The 21,198-nt window shown below is 42.9% G+C and overlaps 1 protein-coding gene across 13 annotated transcripts in view; it reads right to left on the minus strand.

Annotated features, from left to right (window-relative positions):
- Positions 1-21,198, minus strand: part of KIT (KIT proto-oncogene, receptor tyrosine kinase) — a 90,107-nt gene that overhangs the window by 46,082 nt on the left and 22,827 nt on the right. For all 13 annotated transcript variants that reach the window (XM_074040958.1, XM_074040957.1, XM_074040955.1 and 10 more), the window contains exons 2-4: positions 5,222-5,491; positions 2,399-2,680; positions 1,196-1,332 (exon numbers count right to left, since the gene is read on the minus strand). Coding sequence is in view for 8 of the 13 variants with exons in the window: in XM_015450467.3 (XP_015305953.1) it covers positions 1,196-1,332; positions 2,399-2,680; positions 5,222-5,491 (689 nt within the window). In the remaining 5 variants the exon portion in view is untranslated. The remainder of the gene's footprint in view (positions 1-1,195; positions 1,333-2,398; positions 2,681-5,221; positions 5,492-21,198) is intronic.

The following is a 21,198-nucleotide window of genomic DNA, read 5'->3' on the forward strand; positions in this document are numbered from 1 at the left end:
AGTTAAACTTATTCCAAAGGGTCAGAATAAAATATTATGGATTTTTGAATAATTTGATAGTGCTAATAGTATTCCAAATTAAGCCAAAAGATATCAATAAAAGATTCATGGATGAAACTTGGCAGACAGCCATGAGCCCCATCTGCAAGTCACATATTACATATTGTTTGCACGTGATTTGGTTTTCCTTAACCCTTGGAGGTGCACACTGGGATTTCCCCAAAGAGCTCCTAACACTGAAGGCTTATCTACCAACACCAGTGGATTAATTGGGAATGGCATGCAGGGCTCCTGGGAAAAATGGTTCAGAACAAAACTGCCTGGGGCAATTTAATTTCTCATCTCAAAAAAGGGTAATGTTCAAGTTATACAGAGGCTCAAATGCATACCCAGTCTAAATTGTTCTCTCATCTGAAATCAAGGATTATAGAAAGCCAATTAATACGGGATTGTATTCTGTAAGGTTAGCCAAAAATCCATACCTAAGCTATTGTTTTTATTACATTATATGATACAAAAACTAAAATGTTTCTCTGAGTCATTGGTTTGAAAGAATAGTCTACGGTACAATCCATTCTTCCAGTCAATGGCAGGCTTCATTTAGCAAGATATCATCCATCACAGGTCTACATGAATATCATCACAATGTCTTTGCATTATGGTAATCACCATGGTTATTTGTTTAGCAAAGAGTTTTTTAAACAGGTATAAAGTTGCCAATGTTGAATATGGGGCAGGAGGAGGAAGAGGAAGAGAAAGAAAATACAGTTTTCTGGTGAATATCTGAGACTGTCTATTCTTTTTAAGTATGGAAGTGGCAACGCTTTTCAATATTTTAAATAGTCTGGCCTAAACAGTATCAATAATAGTTTAAATCAAAGTATTCATGAAGTTAACCATGTTTTTTAAGTCCCTAACAGAGTTTTTCAAAGAAACAGCATGAAGTAATAACACGAATCTGAAGTTCCCTCAAGTTTCTCAAAATAAATGTATAAAATTAATTTGTTACTAATAATAAATGTATATATCTCCATGTGGAGGTATGAAAGGGGGAAATATGCAATCCCAACACTCTCCCAGACAATCCACTACACTAATCGAGGTAGTTCCAGGACAGACCTTTCTTAAAGAGAAACCTTATCATCTCCCACAGAGACAGAACACTATGTTGAGAAGAATGAAGCAATTCACTCACCTGACTGTTTTCTCTTTTCCACGTTGAGTACACAGAACTAGACACATCTTTTATTGTGCATGTCACTGTGAATTCTTCCCCTTCCCTAAGAAGATAGCTTGCTTTGGAAACAGACACAACAGGCACAGCTTTGAAGGCTAGAATGAAAAGAAATGGGGCCCCTCAAATAATTTGTTGTATTATAGCATGAAATTTTGATTCACCATTTCTCCTCAAATGTGTACAGCTTACTTTGTCATCTTTTAAATAAAATACAAAGCATGGTGCTAACCTATCTGTACTACTTGCATATCTGAAGGTATCAGCAATTAAATCATGCCTCCTTCAAGTACATTGAGTGAAAATAACAGAAATGCCCACTGTGAGATTATAATGCTTCTGGAAAATGCTTTTTCAAAACCAAGAGAAGCCCTAGCATAGGGAAGCTGCTTTAATCTTTACTTCAGACAACCTTGATGGTGTCATGAGGATGTGACCAACAACTACTTATATTCTTTCAAGCAAACAGGCATCTTTCTCATGCAAATCCTACCCTGCTCACTTCTGGAAATCCCAGGCTTTAAATAATCAAATTTTCCCTAATTTCAATAAGTATACTTTTTCAAAAGCCTTAGTAAAAACTGTACTCAATAGCTGAATGTCAGCTGGTGTTGAATTAGATGATCCCTGAGATTTAAAACCTAGATTATCTTCCAGCTAACGAAATATTCTACATAATGGCACAACAATAACAAGTTCCACAGTCAACTGGAATTTTCCTTCTCAGATCTCAAACAGTTTGAGAATGCATTGCAATTGATCAGCTGAAGGGAAAGCCAATTCACATGTCAATAGTAAATCAAAGAATGAATCATCTGCATGCTAATCTTTTCAACCAACATAATTGAAGCTGCCCAATGGGTTTCTCTTGGAAGGAATACTTGATGCAATTATGAAACTTTGGGCTGACTTAAGTCAGTCCAGTCTAAATGCCAATCGATGGCAGATACATTCGCCTCTATGAGAGGCAGTTGTGGAACCGCCACACAGGGTCAGGACCATGAAATAAACAAACTCAAAAGCAGATGACATTTTTTGAAGCTGGGGGAACTATGAAGAGCCAGCTCCCTGACTGACTACACTAAGGTGGACCAACGAGAAGAGAAGTCTTCCTTAGGTAAGTGAGTTCTCAACTCCCAGAAGCAGATACGAAACAGCCAGTACCTGGCCTCACTTTCAGGATGAACTTGTCCGACAGCACTGACTTGCCCTCCTGGTCCGCGGAACAATGCAGACAGAGCCGATGGTAGGCGCGTTTCACACTTTTGATCGTGATGCCAGCCTTGGGGTCAGGAACAAACCTCAAGTCCTTGGGAAGAGGCTTCCCCTGGCACCCCTTGAGGGAATAACTGGTCACTTCTGGGTCTGTGAGAGGACAGCGGACCAGTGTGTCATTGTCTTCTTTCCCATACAAGGAGCGGTCAACAAGGAAAAGCTTGGCAGGATCTGTAGAAGCGCATATCCAAAATTAGTAGTTGGAATGGCTGGTCACAGACACTGAAAACACTTTGTAAAAGATCTAATATGTTGCCTTTCATGACTAGTGGCGCAAATGGCTGCTTTTTTCTGTGTAAACAAAAGCAAAATTTATCCATCTAGTACTATTGAGAATTAACATTTATTAAACGCTTTCCATGTATCACACACTAAGCTTGGACACCATTACACTTAATCTCATTTAATCTTCAAATTGCCCCTCCCGTGATCAGTACTATCATTATTGCCATTTCATAGATGAAACTGCACCGTCATAAAAGCAACCCTCCTAAAGTGACATGACCTGGAAATGGCTGATTGGAACTCAAACCCAGGTCCAACAGAGAGCAGCATTTGAGCTCTTAAAACTTTGGGAAAACTTTATTACAACTCCAGGGATCATCCGCCAATAAGCCAGTGTGATGATTCCTAGTGAGAGCAGGAAAGGCTTCCTCCTTCTAACCCCTCGGTGCAGGGCCCTTTCCAGGGTTTCCCGTCTCCAGAGTCTTTCAGATTCTAAAGAGAATCCAGAAAACTCTCACCAGGCCACCTAGTACCCATGATAGGTGAGCCTCACTCGATTGATATTCCTCTGAAGAAACATGCAAATGTAACTTCTGGAAATCAAATGATTTCAAATGCACAAGGGGAGCTTGTGAGTTTCAGGAATGCTGTGACAAATACCGTAGCCCGCCAGGACGCTTGTGAGTGAAAGTGAACACTATCAGTCTTTATGACAGGACACCAGGCACAGACTGGGAGTGGCTCAGGCTGACTGGGGCCTCACAGAAGCCAGACAAACCTAATTCCGTATACACAATATGCTGCCACCCTCTACAGTGTAATGATAATACAGATACATGTTTAGGCCCACAGATTACATTTAAAATCTGTTTTTAAACTATCCTTTCCATCTGAAAATCAGGTGTTTCACAAACATGAACTTGACATCATTGAAATAGGTTTGTGTTTTATCCTTAACCTTGACCAATTTTGAAAAAAAGTTTTCCAAGATAAATTACGCATCTCCCAGCCTTACGAATTTATTCTGCAAATAAATGACTTCATGATGGTTGAACTATGTATGGTCCCAGGCCATAGCTAGTTACTGTTCTATCTACTCTTTGTAGGTCACTTGAGTCTAGCTCCTACAACGATGCTCCACCTTCCTTCATTGCCTTAACACAGATTACTTAAATATTCAAACATCTTACATTTGTTATAATTAAGGATAGTTCCAAGACACAGAAGATGACTTTCCCTATGAAGAAAGTCTGTGAGCCCTGTTAGAGTGATTTAACTAATTCAACAGTTTTCCTCATTTACTCAACTGTCATGCTACTTCATCACCACCTGGAAATTGCAGAATGCCTTCCTGAATGTAAAGGACAGCACATGGGTTAGCTCAGCAATTACAGAAGCATGCCCTGAGGCGAAGTGGTGACTTACCAAGGTATATCTCTTTGCAGCTACCTACTTAGGAAAGAACAACTGATAAAGCGGAGAGGCACAGTCAAGCTTTAGAGTCAGCTTTATTCGCTCCTGATGGAGCATGTTAGAATTTGTACCATCCGGACTCCCTAACAATTATGTAAGGAAGACAAGACAGAATGGATCATCTTATGCAAATACTGTAGTAAGGAACTGAACTCAGGAGGCACCTACGATCTCCAATCTAGAATAAAAGTATCCATTATTCATTCGTAATACCATGGATAAGGCCTCTCACTCCGGCCTGTTTCAAAGACAGCCCTAGTCTAGGGACACTGAGAACTAGAAAACAGGACTCTATTTCTCCTCCCGTCACTTGGATATGCCCCATAAACTGTCAGTGGATCAGTTTTTACATCAACTACAAGATACACTGCTGCCCAGCATGCCCATTCTTGACAAGCCTATTAAAATCATAGACAAATCACTGAACTTGTCATAGGAAATGAGGCATAGAACTCCAACTACCATATTTATTTTTCTTTTGTTTATAAGAGGTCACAATGTTTTCTATGGATAACTCTACAAAGAACCCATGACAGACATGGGATGTTTAGCTGACCAAGTTATTTTTCTGAAATTTACTCCTTAAGAGTGGGCCACATCTTTTGAAGTGTCGGTCTGGTTAGGCCTTGAGAGGCCTTTGGTTCCCTGAAGTGTTTTTACTAAGTGGGAGTATCTAGTATCTCAAGGCATTAAAATGCAGCTCTCCCAAAGGGCCTAATTGATTCTCAGGGTTTACTCAAAGCACCAGCACAAATGGGCTAAACCTACTGTAATCTCATTAGGAAAAGTATCACAGTCCTACAGTCCTGCAGTCCTCCAGCTGGGGTCATACCCAAAGCCACTATGTATCATATCAAAAGATGGGGGAGAACAGTAAAGAAACATGTGTTTTAGGCTTCCTAGACCCAGCCAGAAATATTTTATCTATGGCTCAGTGATCCATATGTCATCCAAAATTAAGAGCAGGATATTAAATTCTCGAAAGCACAGCATCGCAGAAAGCCAAGCATTTACCTCTAACAAACACATAAATGGAACTGCTTAAGCCGTGTTTGTTGGTGCACGTGTATTTGCCGGTGTTGGTGGCCTCTGCCTTTTCTGTGATCCATTCATTCTGCTTATTCTCATTCGTTTCATCCAGGATCTCAAAAGTCCATTTGACAAAGCCTGGATCAATGCACAACAGCCTAATCTCGTTGCCCACGCGGACTATTAACTCTGATTTTGCTGGATGGATGGATGGTGGAGACGGTTCCCCTGGACTCACAGATGGTTGAGAAGAGCCTGCCAAGAAAAACAGAATCGTGTTGAGTATGATCGTCTTCCTTGGCGAAATAAAGCACTTCTTCCAATACTGAGTTCCATCTTCTGTGTACTCTACAATAAAAATAGGACAAAGCTGCCCTGCTATTTATGGTTGAAAAGAGAGTTCTGCCTAAAATTTCTTAAGTTCATCTGGAAAATTAAGTTATTTTCTCCAACCCTCAATGAATCCTGAGGGTCACATTTGGTCCCCAAGCCAGGATGTGCTGGATGCCACAGCCTTCTCTGGGTTAAACATACAACTGGGTCAAGTTTTCATTCTGAATATGGGCCATCTTCGCAGTGTGGCCATGCAGACACCTAGCTTAGAAAACAACAGAAACAAAACCTCACACTATGGGGGGCGGGGAACTACTGGCCTGTCACTCTCTTTGGCAGAACGTACATGACCATGACATAGAATAGCTTTTCCTTAAAACTGTGTGAATTCAGTGATTTCTATATAATTCCCTTTACATGGCAATGTTCAGCAAAAGGAGAACCATTCACAAATCTCTAAATACTAAGGCAGAAAATGATACACCTGTTTTAACACCCTAATGCCTAAATAGGTTTCCTAGATAGGAAACTATTTAGTTTATAAAGATGCAAACTTTAGGCTCTGAATATGAAACCTGAACTCTAGAAATTTTACAACAGCCAATTCATCCAGTCATGCATGCCGCCATGTAATCAAATACCTATTCATTATCATCTACAAAAGCACCATGATAGATGCTGGGGAAAAGTTCATGCTAGTGTGAGGCATGATCCTCACATATATTTCAGGGTTTAAAGAACAAACTGCTGGCCAGGTGCCGTGGCTCACGCCTGTAATCCCAGCACTTTGGGAAGCTGAGGTGGGAAGACTGCTTGAGCTCAGGAGTTCGAGACCAGCCTGGGCAACACAGTGAGACCGCCCCCCCAACACATCTACAAAAACTAGAAAAAACATTAGCTGGACATGGTAGTGGGCACCTGTATTCCCAGCTACATGGGAGGCTGAGGCGGTAGATCACTTAAGCCCAGGAGGTCGAGGCTGCAGCAAACTGTGATTGCGACACTGCACTCCAGCCTGAGTGACAGAGTGAGACTCTGTCTCTCTAAAAAAAAAAAAAAAAAAAAAAAAAAAAAACAGAACAAACTACTGAAGTAAAACATAGCTATGAGATTTGCTGTCAATCTGAAGAAAAAGAAGAGGTGGGCTGGAGTGTAACCATATCATAACGGCAAAGGAGGAGAAGGAGAAGACGACAGCATGAAGAAAGGGCTGGCAGTGAGGTGAGCACAGAGCCTCTAGAGTCATTCAGAAACTGGCCTGGCTAAAAAACGGTACCTTGTGGAGCACGTGACAGGTGAGACTACATGGAGTGAAACCAGATCCACCAAGGGTTCTGAACTTCTGGGTGTAAATTCTGGGAATGTACCTCGGGACCCTGTAGATTCACTCCAGGTTTTTCAGCAGAGAAGTGACATGCACAGTGAAATCCCAGAGAATCAACTAGATTCAAAGAAGTGAGTGAAAAGTGCTAGTCGCAGGCAGAAGTAATGAGAACCTACAGTAAGGAATTCAGAATAAAGAGGAAAAGACACCATAGATTGTCAGAGGAAGGACATGTCAGTGGGATGAAAAAGCAAAAGGTTGACTCAGGGAGGACCTCAGTGAGGAGGCAGAAGGCAAGGTCTCCAGGTGAGGTGGGCTGGGGCAGTGTGATAACAAGACTCCCTGGGGGCTCTCAGTGACCTCTTGCAGAATGGTGAGGGGAATGGTTCAGGGAACCGTTCATGCACATCAGATTTATGTCCCCTGCCACCATATGCAACGTTGCAGATGACGACTGATCTGAGTGAGCCACACAAGTTCAGCATGGCTGAGGATAGGGGATGGGGGCATAGTCTGAGGGGAGGGGACGTGAGAGGTGTAATTTGCTCACAGGTACAACCTGGCTGGTAATGGGACTTCTCAGCAGTGGGTTGCTTATAACCTGGAATTCAGATGATGGTGGTCCAGTGACACCTTGTGAAGTTAAAAAACAAGATCAGATCATTAAAGAAACGGGTTTGAGGAACCAACCAAGCACTGATCTTAAAGGGATCTTCCAGCCAAGAGGGGGTAGGAAAGGATCATGAGAGATTTAAGAAAAAGAACCACCAGGAAGAAAGGGGAGAGAGGCTAAGTGGCAAAGAAGTCAATGCAGTACAAAGTTTCAAAGAGAGGGTGGTGGCTCTAAGGGCAGATGCCACAGTAAGATGGCAGGAAATGAACAAAAGACCCCTAATCTGGTTACAAAGAGACCGCTGGAAATTCTAAAGTACAATTTCAGTTGAGTGGGAAGTGTCATTTGCTCCAGGGTTACAGGCTGCAAATGCAGAGCTCTCCCTTGGGTAGTTCTGGCAGTATAAGATGGAAATAGAGATCTGCAGCCGAACCAGGCTTAAAGGTAAAGAAAACAGGAGACCTTCTCACATGTGAGATAGAAAGAAGAGCACTTATGGGTAGGGACAGACTGAAGGTGCTTTATAGGAGGGTGGAAATTGCTTCCTGCAGGTGTGTGTATAGATGACCAGTCTCAATTCCTGTTTGTTAGCCAAATATTGCCTGTGGTGGCATCCACTGTAGGCCCATTATGTCAAGCAAAGTACACCCCAGATCAAAAGACAATAAGGCCAATTACAAACACTAAATATTATTAGGCACCAACAACGTGATAAAGGCTATAGAGTGAGACGTTGAGTCTGCTAGGTGCAGCATCTAAATGTGGCAGCAAGAATATGGACACGCAGTGGCCAGGATTATTTTCAGAGTTGTCCAGAGCACTAAATAATAAAAACAGAGGCAGCAATAAATAGAGACGTTATTTCTATTATTTATTCCTTTTAAAAAAGGAACAGTTCCCAATGAATGTGCATGATATTGATAGCAAATTTGACCCAATAATTCTTAAAGATTTATACTGCAATCTATTTCAATCAATTCCATTTTCTCATGGGTTGATCTGATGGATATAGATAATTACAATCCAGTCAAGGAAACATCCTTGACTTCCTGAGACACACCAGGCCAATGCAGCTAAGTCTAGCTGTGTGACACAGGCAAATCACCCTAACTCTGTGTCCAACTTTCCACACCTGGAAAATGAGGATAAAAATACCCTCATCTCATAGAATTCTTCTGAGAATCAGGTGAAGTAACACATGCAAGGAGATTAAAACAGGACTGGACAGTTTTTAATACATGCTATCATAGAAAAGCAGGAAAGCCTTTCAGCATACCAAGTGAGAGCTTGGCTCTTGAGTTAGGACTGTCTAGACTTGCATCTGGGCTCTGATACTAAGTGCGTAACCCTGGGGCAAGTTCCTACTCAACTCTGCCCTCAGTTTCTCATCTGTAAAGTGGGGATAGTAACAGTACTTATTTTATAAGGCTGTTATGTAAAGCTCTTAGAACTATGCTTGGGTACATGGAAAACACATAATGTCAGGCACACTTATTCCAGAAATGGAACTTCTTATTGGCCCTCCAAATCAGTCCAGACTCACCCACTTCCTATGTATGGGACGAGTTCCCATCATCTGCCAAACACGTTCCTACCTGACTTCCCCATCTCGGGCAGCACATCCTAGCATTCTTTCCTTCAGAGCCTCCTCCACACACCCTGTATCCCTTCCATTCCTGCTGTCCTACCCGAGACCAGCCAACTACTTCACAGAGCTAACATCCTCTCCTAAAAGACTCCTCGCCAGCCACCACCCACCCCACCCCAACTCATCCTCCCTCAAAGCTGAGGTCCAGCCTAAAACAATATCCTTTTTTTTTTTTTTTTTTTTTAAAAACAACTCCACCCCCAGCCTCTATACCACAACAGAGGCAGCAGCAGCTAACAGTAGCAGCTCTTACAACTTTAAAGGAACTGCTATGGGGTGAACTTCTAGCTGATTTCCCCAGACCCAACCTGCCTCTCCTTAGGCTGACTGGCTAAGGATCCTGAGAATATTCTTCATCCATTGTCATGCCCATCATTCTTTCTGCCTGTGTCCCTTGGACACGTCTTATCTTGCGTAAAGCCTCGCTGAAGACAGCCTCTTCATGGATGTTGTTCCCTAGCCACTCCATGTCGCCATAACCTGTCCTCACTAAATCTCACTAACAAAGGCAGTCCATCACTCATTTGCCTTGTACTGATGTTCAACTGTATCCATATCTCCTACACTCACTCCAAGGTCTTAGATCCTGCAGGTAAGGATCCTAAATCTTACTTTTCCCTCTAGCACAGTAATACAAACATTCTCTTCAATCCTGAACATATGAAAAAACAAAGAGAGGACAGGCTCCTAAACACCCAGTCCCTGTAACAGATGTCAACAGTCTACAGATCTATCCCCAAAAGATGACCCATGTCAATTCTGCTGCTCCACCAAGAAAAGCCTGGCTTCATTAAATCAAAAAGCCATGCATACCTCCAAATAGGGCCCTCTAAATTCAAGATCATGAGTTCATGCTTCACTTCTAGAGTTTTAAAAAATAATTAATTGCCACCAGAAGTATTCAGGGTTTTATTTTCAAAATAAACGATTTATAAACTCACATTATAAAATGAAAATAGGGCTTTTATTAGGGTGGGACTGCAATGTTTATTCTCTTTTTTAAATTGTGTTTAATATTGTTATAGTAGTCTCACAATTGTTAAAAACTGTAAAGATTTGTTTAAAAGAGTAGAGCTTCATATTAAGAGAATGCCTTTCAAAAAGGTATTCCAACTTAGCTTTGAAATTGCTCTGAAATTCCAAATTTTGAAAAGTGTGTGGTAGACAGCAAGTTCTTAACAAATGTTTGTTGAATTGTGTTTTATCTGCATCAGGACTTTTTGCATTAGCAAATGTACTTCCCCAATTATGTTTGGCTGAGGCTAATATTAAGGTTTGTTTTATGTTCCCTGAACATAGGTTAATTAATGAACCCAAAAAAAGGATAGCTGGCAAAACCCAACACTCTGGAGACCAGCTAGTACTATAAGGAATGATGGCTCTAAGCTAGGAACTCCAGAAACTATTCCATAAATACTTATTCAGTAAATACAGGTACTTGATAAGTGCTGAACCTAGAAAATGGCCTTTGCTTTCAAAGAGCTTTAAGGAGGAAGGGGACACTTAAGAACAGTCAACAATGCAAGATTTTAGTGGTAGTTCAAAAAAAAGAAATGCCAACAAACCCTCTGCTTATAACCTCTTCAGATACTTGCTATGTCTCCCTCATCACTAGTAGTATAAAATTCAACCAAAATAACTGAAAGCAGAAACTCAAACCCGTACTTGTACACCAATGTTCCCAGCAGTATTATTTACCATAGCCAAAAGGTGGAAACAACCCAAATGTGGTCCAATAACTTATGAATGGATAAAGTGTGGCATATACATACAATGGAATGTTACTCAGCCAAAAAAAAAAAAGTAGCACTCTATACATGCCGCACATGAATGAACCTTGCAAACAGTATGCTAGGTCAAATGTGCCAGACACAAAGGCATATTGTATGATACCAGTTATATGACGTACCTAGGATAGGCTAATTCACAGAGACAGAAAGTAGAACAGGTTACCAAGGTGTGGGGAGGGAGTACAGAGGGGGATGGACAGTTATTATTTAATAAGTTTCTGTTTGGGATATGAAGAAGTTCTGGAAATGGTTAGTGGTGATGGTTACACAACATTGTGAAGATACTTGGTGACACACAGAATTGGGGCACTTAAAAATAGTACATCTTAAGTTACATGTATTTTACCGCAATTAGCTTTTTTAAAACTCAACAATTCTTTAATGCCCAGCTAAACCTAAAACTTGCCTCAGGTATCTGGACGCTTTTTTTTATCTCATCACACTGGCCTCTATTATTAGCCTCTGTGAACACCTCAATGTTGTTTTAAATCATGTCATTAAAAAATTAATTGCTTCACTATTTTTATTTAGTTTTTCTATACAGTTGAGCTTATACTAAATAAGCATTGGCAGGGGAAGGTCTTTTAACTCTCTGAGCGGAAAGACCTAGCTCTTATTTTAAACCACACTGACGCTGCCCAAGGCATTTTTAATGTCCAATGCTCTTAATTTCTTCTCTAGTGTATCTTTGCTCTTCTACTCATACCATGAGTCATGTGGTTTTATCCCCAAACCTGCTTATGGAAGTTGTATTTGATATTTTATTATGTATAAATTGTATGTATAAAGTGCACATTAAAGAAATGGGTAAAAAATGAGCGTGTGCTTACGGGGAGAAGGCTGCTAATTCTTCCATAACTAAGAAAGGCTTTCTACGGGTCGCTCAACTGAAGAAAGCCTACTATTGAATTAATGTGGCAAACATTAGCAAATCAGGGGAGGGCCTCCTTAGCGGGGGTTCTGCATTTGGATTGTTTCACAAGTACTCCATTTAAGGACACAAAAATAAGGAATCACAAATCCTGCACTGTGGGTGTGGTGTATGGAAAGAATGGCAGCTCAGAACTTTCCTGAGAAAGACCATCGCTCAACCAAAACTCAAAGAGGCGGCTTTGGACCTCCATCAAAAGATAGGCAACTGTCCATCTTCTGTTTTTAAGTAAAAATAAAATATTCAAGCATACCTGTAGTATTTTTTTAACACGTCAATTCCTAGAGTAGTTGAGACTGCAATTCTGGGCGCAGTGATCTGTGGAAGTAGGAGAGACCTGTTGATGGAGCCCAAGGGTGCTCCCAGGCAATTTCAGCAGTGGCTGGCCCAGGTCAACCATGACTGCAAGGTCTTTCTATCCTTCACAAAAGGCTAAAGCTCCAACAACTGGATTGATAGCTGAGGTTAAAAGTAAGGAAGTCCTTTCTAAACCTGTCTTCCTTTAGACACAGATATAAGGAACTAGATAAAATAATGGTGGGGAAGAAAAGAAAATCCACTACATTAGAGAGACCTATTCTAGTTTTGGGGAAGTAGAGCAGGAAGAACTGTGACTAGGGCACAGCCTGTGCATTGCAGTTCAACTACTCTTTGGTTCACATAGTGTTTAACCACAATTCGTAATAAAAAAGCTAATGATTTGTATATCATACTGTTTCTGATATACTTTTATATCCCCATAGGAATAAACTGGATGAAAACCAAGATGGAAGGATCCCAGTAATCGCCCACAACTCCCATGAGGCTTTACAAACAAAGAGATGATACTGGAAATAGCGTGCAGATGGGGGAGGGGGAGTATGAACTCAGTGAAAACCACACGAGTCCTCAAAATGCTCTTGCCCAGAAGTGAGGAGACTAAATCAACTCTGGATCACCCACACGAACCAAAGGAAGTCATGCAACAGAGTCCCAAAACTGTCCCTGTTCTACTGTGGGGAGCCCACTCCACCATCATCATTAAAGTGTGACCTTTCAACATGCATGTACTGTGTAACCGGAACGAGTGCTCATGGGGGAACTCACAGCCTTGTGCAAAGACAAACTGCTAATGAAATAAAAATATCAAGAGGTGATGCACATGCTACAGGCCTGTGCTGCCCAGAAGAATCATGAAAGGGTGGAGGGGAGAGCTGAGCCAGGAAGACTTTGTATATGTATTTGCATGTGTATGTGTTTCTACGTGTATTCAAGGAAAAGGAAGGCAAAGACAAAGTTCTCAAAGCATGAACGGGTGCAGTGCTTCAGGAAAAGCTAGTCCTATGGGGATGCCAACCCAACCAAGCTTTGAGCTCTCACAATCCAAAGTAAGGTCTCTGTCCAGTGCCAGGAATATGGCACGTGCTCAGTAAGTGCAGAGGGAAGGAATCTCCTACAGTACAGAAAATGCAAAGGGGCAGAAAGGAAAGAATGGTTAAATAATTTGTGGCATCACCCTACAGAGCAATGCTTTTTCACTGAGGATGTTTATTTTTTATTTATTTTTTTTTTTGGAGACGGGGTCTTGCTCTGTCGTTGCCGAGGCTGGAGTGAGTGGCGCGATCTCGGCTCACTGCAGCCTCTGCCTCCTGGGCTCAAGCAATTCTCCCACCTCAGCCTCTCAAGTAGTTGGGATTACAGGGGTGCACCACCACACCCGGTTAATTTTTGCATTTTTAGTAGCAATGCGGTTTCACCATGTTGGCCAGTCTGGTCTTGAACTTTTGACTTCAGGTAATCCACCCGCCTCGGCCTCCCAAAGTTGATTATGAGACTTCTTGAAGGTCGATTTCACTCAGTGGTAAATAATTTTAAACAGTCTTTCATATTGTTTTACATATTGTAATATAGAAGGTAAAATCAAATATATTTTTTTCAGGAGGAAATACATGAGTTTTCGAAGAAATTGAATTACTTTACAACTACACATTCCCAAAGGTCCCACTCAAACCCCTGGTCCCTCCAATCTTTAAAAGTATTCCATGGAAAAGTTTGAGAGCATGCCTGGATGGATCACACTTTCTATTTCCAAAGATTTTTCTGGGTAAGAGAAAGTTCAGATCTATCTTTAATCCAGTAACACAGAGATTAAAGCACGTATATAGGCAGAACTCATGATTACAATCTGCTTAGGGCCAGGCGTGGTGGCTGACACCTGTAATCCTAGCACTTTGGGAGGCGGAGGCAGGCAGATCACTTGAGTCCAGGAGTTATAGACCAGCCTAGGCAATATGGTGAGACCCCATTTCTACAAAAAATACAAAAATTAGCCGGGTGTGGTGGCACACTCCTGTAGTTGCAGGTACTCAGGAGGCTGACGTTGGTGGATCACCTGAGCCCAAGAGGTCGAGGCTACAGTGAGCTGAGATTGTGCCACTGCACTCCAGCCTGAGGAGCAGAGTAAGGCCCCATTTCAAGAAAAACAAAAAACCTTCTCAGGTTTAGTCATGAGGTGAATGATAGGTAACTGTTGGACATCATTTCCTCCTTACCTTTCATTGTAATACTCCCACGTCCAGGCCTGAGAAACCAGTTCCCTTAGACAAAGCAAATTTCTGTTTAGCTGTTAAAAATTAAAGAAATGTTCTATCTGCATGCCAGGTCTCAGTACTGTATTATGTACATGATATTTAGTGATTTTACAGAATTTGGACAGTTTAAGGTTTCAAGCAATAGCACTATACCATTTTAAAATGATTAGCCATTTAAAATTCACAAAATAACAGACTTCATTACAGCATACTTAGTTTTTTTTTTTTTTAAATAGCTCCTTAAGTATATTTCAAGGTTGGTCTAAAGATGATGAACTAATTGACACAGGGGAATCACAGAACAGAGAAATAAAGCTAAACCTAGAGTGTCAGTAATTAATGGCAAACAAGGCTGGATCAGTAACAAAGCAAGCACTTCTGTAACATGTCCTCATTGATGAAATGGGAATTGAGCTCCTATCATTTGGCCTGGGAGTACAAAGAAGGGGCTCACAGCCCAGTGGGGAAGACAGACTCATCTGATTACCATACAATAAAGCAAGTATAGGCTAAAACACAGGGCAGAGTATTATGGAGAACTGAGCTGGGAACCTAAGGCAGTGGGCAAGTGGAGAGGGCTCAGAAAAAGATTCCTAGGGCTCAAAACAAGTGATGCATGTGGCCAGGCTGAGGGGTAGAAGAGGAGAAAAGTCTATCACTTGGGTTGGGGGAGAAGGGAGAGACATTCAAGACCAAATATCACAGAACTAGTAGAGTCAGTGCCTAGGAGTCACAAAATCATTCAGAGTTGCTGCAGGTGTGAGGCCAGAGAGGGACGGAGGGCAGGACCCCCGGAGGCCTCCTCCACCATGGTAAGGGGGTGAGCTGCAGATGTACATTTTGGGAGGACTCCTCTGGGAGCAGTGAAGGACAGTGCAAGGGGAAAAGAACCGGAGACAAGGTCAGTCAGAGACAACCAGTCAGTGATCCAGAAAAGAGCTGACAAGGGCATCAACCAGAGGCAGTGGGGTGAAGGGGAAGGGTGGCTATATGCCAGGTGAGCCTAGGACCTTGGTTGGGCTGGCCCTGGACAGTGAAAAAGGAAGAAGGAGAAAAATATCCCCGGTTTTGTCTTACATGATGGGGAGATGGGGTGCCAATAGACTGGAGGGGTAAAACAGATTTTGAGGCATTTGGCCCAGCAGGCAGCAGCATAAAGGTTCTGGAAACTGGAGGCAGGAGGTGGGGATAGGTCGAGGCCACAGATATACTCTGGAGTCTTACTGGCACACAGAGGGTGGTAGTGGTGTCCGTGAAATCCCCCAGGGAGGGAGTGGAGACTACAAAGAACAGAGGGGCCAGAGGGAAATGACAAGGCCCAGGGTGGCTGAAGTAGGGTAGAGATGACAATGACTACATTGCTAAAGGAGAACCAGGAAATTCAAGATCAGACAGTGCACAGGGCCTTCTGTTAGGTTGGTGCAAAAGTAATTACGGTTTTTGCCATTACTTTTAATGGCAAAACAGATGGACACTAGAATCTCTGAGGACAAGGCAGCAGGTGGGGGAGCAGAGAAGGATGGCGAACCCACCCCCAAGTCTCCAGGGCACAGGACTGGCCATTGACAGCAGTGAGGACAGACAATCACAGAACTCATACACTCATTAGCAACCCCAGCTGCATGTCAGAACCACCAGAGTTTTGCCTACAGTAGTCACACCAGGATCTCTAGATGCAGGGCGTGGCGATTGGTACAGTAGAATCAGGCCTGGCCGTTGGGATGGCAGAAGTGGGACATGGAAGAAGGAAGCTTTGTCGTGCTGCTGGGGGAGCGGCAACCGCGGGGGCTGGCTGGTGTCAGGGAAGAGGTTGGGGGAAGAGGTAGAGGGAGGACCCTCAAAATCAGTGAGTGTGGGGGACAGTGCCTGGTGGTGGCATGAAGACACAGGGTGCTCCCAGAGGGCTCAGAATGAAGAGTTAGGGAGATGAACATCCACAGAGAAAGATGGCAATAAAGAAAGAAGGAACTGAGGGGAGGGATAGCCAGAGGGGTGACTAGAAGGGCTCCTAAGATGACCTGCCCAAGACCCAGGCTGCTGCAGCTAGCCTCAGGAGCTGATGCATGTGTCCATAAGGTGCAGAAGCTCATTTTGGGCTCAAGACCCCCTTTTTTTGGACCTACTCTTTTCAGGAGACTCTCAGTGGTACAAAGGAGCCCATGGTACATGTGGGTCCCACGTTTCCAAGGACATGTGAGAGGAAATGGTTCGCAGGCTCCCCAAGGCTAGAGAGGGATGTCGCACTGCACACAAAGGCACATCCTTTGCAGTGGAGGCAGTCAGGCTGCACCACCCCACCCCACCCGCGCACCTCTGCGTGGGCGTTCAACCTGGGTGGATTCACGTGTGGTTTGGGCCCTTCCTGCCTCTGCTACTGAGTAGTTTCCTCCTCAGGGCTTTTTGAAGGGCCAAGTCAGCCCTTCAATTTTCTGCCTTAAACCACACGGACATAGTGCCAAGGTATCGTTTGTGTCGATCCCACCTTTCCTATAGCATTTTCATGTTGTGCTTTTCTGTCTTTTATTTTTGTGATCTCTGGGCAAATCAGATGGACTTCATTCTCTGCAATGAAGCATTTTCCCACTCAGATTCCTCAAAATTGCCCAGCTAGGATATTCATTTTAGTGCAACCCTCACCTTGACTCATTCCTTCCACCAGTTCCCAATTCACAAGCGTGCCACCTGGTGGCAAGAGAAGATGCCCTCAGGCTGCTTCTGCTTTTTGAACAGCACTCCCAAGAGAGAGAACATGTTAAATGTTCTGTGTGCTTCTAAGGAAACTTACTAAGAGGACCCAGCAGCAAGGACTCAAGCTTCCAATGAGTGAGTTTTAGAGACAGGACATCTGTCACAGCTTTTCTCAGGCTGGAGAAGACAAGCAAAATTATTAAATGCTTGGAGTCTGGTAAATATTTAATATCTGTATATATTAGATGAAATATATAACAGCATACTTTTGCAGGTAGTTACACTTGGGTTTTGGGGGTTTTTGTCCTCCCCCCGCTGCCGCCCCCTGCCTTTTTGTGGAGAATGAGGTCTCGCTATGTTGCCCAAGCAGATCTCGAACTCCTGGGCTCACGCTATTCTCCTGCCTCTGCCTTCCTATGTGCTGGAATTACAGGTGTGAGCCACCGTGCCCGGTCATAACTGCACAATTTTAAGCAATTAGTGAAGGATGTGAAGGGGAAAAATATACTGGTAGAGACATAGCAGTTCTGGATTCTAAATCATTAGGCAAGTTACTTAGGTTATCTAGGCCTCATTTTTCTCATCTGACGAAGTAAATATTTAGTCTAAAGCCACCAACAATTCTAAGATCTGTAATTAAATGCTTAGGAGAAATAAATGCTGAGGTGATGGGATAACCCCAATTATCCTGATTTAATCATTCTACATTGTATGTTTGGAATTTAACATATAGGCCATAGGAAGGTTAAGATAGGCTGGGCACAGTAGCTCATACCTGTAATCCCAGCACTGTGGGAGGCTGAGGCAGGAGGATCACTTGAGAAGTTTGAGACCATCATGGCCAACATGGCAAAACCTTGTCTCTACTAAAAATATAAAAATTAGCCAAGTGTGGTGTCACATGCCTGTAATCCCAGCTACTCAGGAGGCCGAGGCACAAGAATTGTTTCAACCAGGGTGGCGGAGGTTGCAGGGAGGCGGAGGTTGCAGTGAGCCGAGATTGTACCACTGCACTCCAGCTTGGATGACAGGGCAAGACTCTGTCTTAAAAAAAAAAAAAAAAAAAAAAAAAAAAACCATCAAGATAAAGAAATATCAGCCAGGCACAGTGGCTCACACCTGTAATCCCAGCACTTTAAGAGGCCGAGGCAGATGGATCACTTGAGGTTAGGAGTTCAAGACCAATCTTGACCAACACAGAAACTCCATCTCTACTAAAAAAAACAAAAAAATTAGCTGGATATGGTGACATGTGCCTGTAATCTCAGTTTAGGAGGCTGAGGGAGGAGAATCACTTGAACCTGGGAGGTGGAGGTTGCAGTGAGCCAAGATCGTGCCACTTCACTCTAGCCTGGGCAACAGAGTGAGACTCCATTTCAAAAAAAAAAAAAGAAAAAAAACAGATAAATCTCTTACATTAATACAAATTCAGTGCTTGGGCCAGGCATGGTGGCCCACGCCCATAATCCCAGAACTTTGGGAGGTCAAGGCAGGAGGACTGCTTACCCAGGAGCTTGAGACCAGCTTGTGCAATATGGCTAAACATCATCTCTGCAAAAAATACAAAAATTAGTCAGGCATGGTGGCATGTGCCTGTACTCCCAGCTCCTTGGGAGGCTGAGGTGGGAGGATCGCTTGAGCCCAGGAAGTTGAGGCTGCAGTGAGCTGTGATCATGCCACTACACTTCAGCCTGGGAAACAAAGATAGACCCAGTCTCAAAAAAAAAAAAAAAGAAAAAGAAAAGAAAATTCAGTTCTTGTACATAGAAAGCACTGAAATGTTTGTGGCAAGAATGAGTAGCAGTGATTCCCTTATAATATAAACATACAGCTAAATATATATGTGTTTATAATATATAAATTTTTTTACATTTCTTATAATATATATATAAAATATATAACTTGTTTGTTTTTGAGACAGAGTCTTGTTCTGTCTCCCAGGCTGGAGTGAAGTAGCATGATCTCCGCTCACTGCAACCTCCGTCCCCACTAGGTTCAAACAATTCTCCTGTCTCAGCCTCCCGAGTAGGTGGGATTACAGGCACCCGCCACCATGCCCAGCTAATTTTTGTATCTTTAGTAGAGCCAGATTTTCGCCATGTTGGCCAGGCTGATCTCGAACTCCTGGCCTCAGGTGATCCACCCGCCTCGGCCTCTCAAAGTGCTAGGATTACAGATGTGAGCCACCATGCCAGGCCTACTTTGTTTTTACACTACTCTTTGGACACAAAATTAGAATAAGGACCTAAACATGAAATTTGACTTATGGCTCTGACATCTTATAATTAACTGTGAAGATGCAAGTATCATTCGACACTCAAAGACGTACCTTTCTCAGCTAATTATGTGGTCAAACTTCTCCTAGATACGCACACATTACCAGCAGCAAAGACCTTCGTAGGACTACTAAATATATTCTCTTCTCACTCACTCATCCTAACAAAAATACAACCTAAGGCTTGAGGAAAGACCTTCCCTTTTGATCTCAGAGACAGACTAAGAAGAAACCTTTCTCTGCCGTTATGAAGTCAGTCTTTGGGGAGTTGCATAAGGTCTGGATGTGACAAGGAAAACATGCTGGGATCCACCCAAGTAGAAAGGAGGAACCTTCCCATTTCCAGCGGGTTCTTCCCGCTCCGAGCCTAGCACAGTCTTCTCTACCTGCCCGCTGCCGCCGTAAATACGTAGATTTCTGTGTTTTGATTTCTGGAAAGCACATATTGAAACGTGAACCAGAAAAGCACTAAGGATTGGAATCCAATAAACACCAGAACAAGGCCCTCACCATCTGTGAAATTTGGGGTGGGGGTAGAGAGCTCGTCCCTTCTTTGAACATTCGCTTCCTTCACTTAAAGAACAATTCAGAACAAAGTAAAAAGAAACAGGTCAAAAGAGCATGGCAGAGGTCAGTCACACTAGTCAAAGGCTTCACCCCCGCCCCAGACCTAGGACATACAATAAGGGAGCCCTGGTGCAGTCTCACCTCCCAGCAGATCCTCCTGGCTGCACGCTTTACAAACAGATGGGGGTAGCCGGATCCTCGCAAGAAGATCCTGCAGGAGGACCTGTCAAATGCAAACTGCCTTCATGTTAGCACTGTCCTGGACGTGTGCGGGTGTGAGCGAGTGTGAGCTCCAATATTCACTAATCACCAAATTTCCTCCTATCAGGCAACGCAGACTTCTGCAAAATGTCAATTCCCGGCAGACTCAGGAGGGAAAACGGGGTTTTGAGGAAGACAAGTAAGGCTGGCGCGGTGGCTCATACCTGTAATGCCAGCACTTTGGGAGGCCGAGGCAGGTGGATCACCTGAGGTCAGGAGTTCGAGACCAGCCTGCCCAACATGGCAAAACCTCATCTCTACCAAAAATACAAAAAAATTAGCCAAGCTTGGTGGCGGGCACCTGTAGTCCCAGTTACTCGGCAGGCTGAGGCAGGAGAATTGCTTGAACCCGGGAGGCAGAGGTTGCAGTGAGACGAGATCGCGCCACTGCACTCTAGCCTGGGCGACAAGAACGAAACTCCTTCTCAACAACAAAAAAGGACGAATGAATGAAAACTTCAAGACATAAAAAAGTGTGACAATCCTAAACTCTAGTTCTAACGTATGGCATCTAATTTGAATGATATCAAATGAAATATAGATAAGTGAGAGACTGATTAACATTTATACATACACATATGCGTATTTGTGTGCACATGTATATATACACATATATCTGGCAACTGGGGCATTTAAGAAATTTTTTACTATAGTAAAATATACATGACATAAAATTTACCATTTTAACCTTGCAAGTATACAGTTCAGGGGCATTAAGTACATTCATGTTGCTGTACGGCCATCACCATTATCCATTTCCAGAACCTTTTCATCATCCCAAACAGAAACATTGTACCCATTGCATAATGACTCACCATTCTCTACACCCTCCAACCCCTGATCACCATGATTCTACTTTCTGTCTGGACGATTTCATTATTCTAGGTACCTCATATAAGTGGAATCATATAGTATTTGTCCTTTTCTTTGCTTATTTAACTCAATATAATGTCTGCAAGATT

This window comes from Macaca fascicularis, chromosome 5 (genome assembly GCF_037993035.2).
Source record: "Macaca fascicularis isolate 582-1 chromosome 5, T2T-MFA8v1.1".
Classification (NCBI taxonomy): Eukaryota; Metazoa; Chordata; class Mammalia; order Primates; family Cercopithecidae; genus Macaca; species Macaca fascicularis.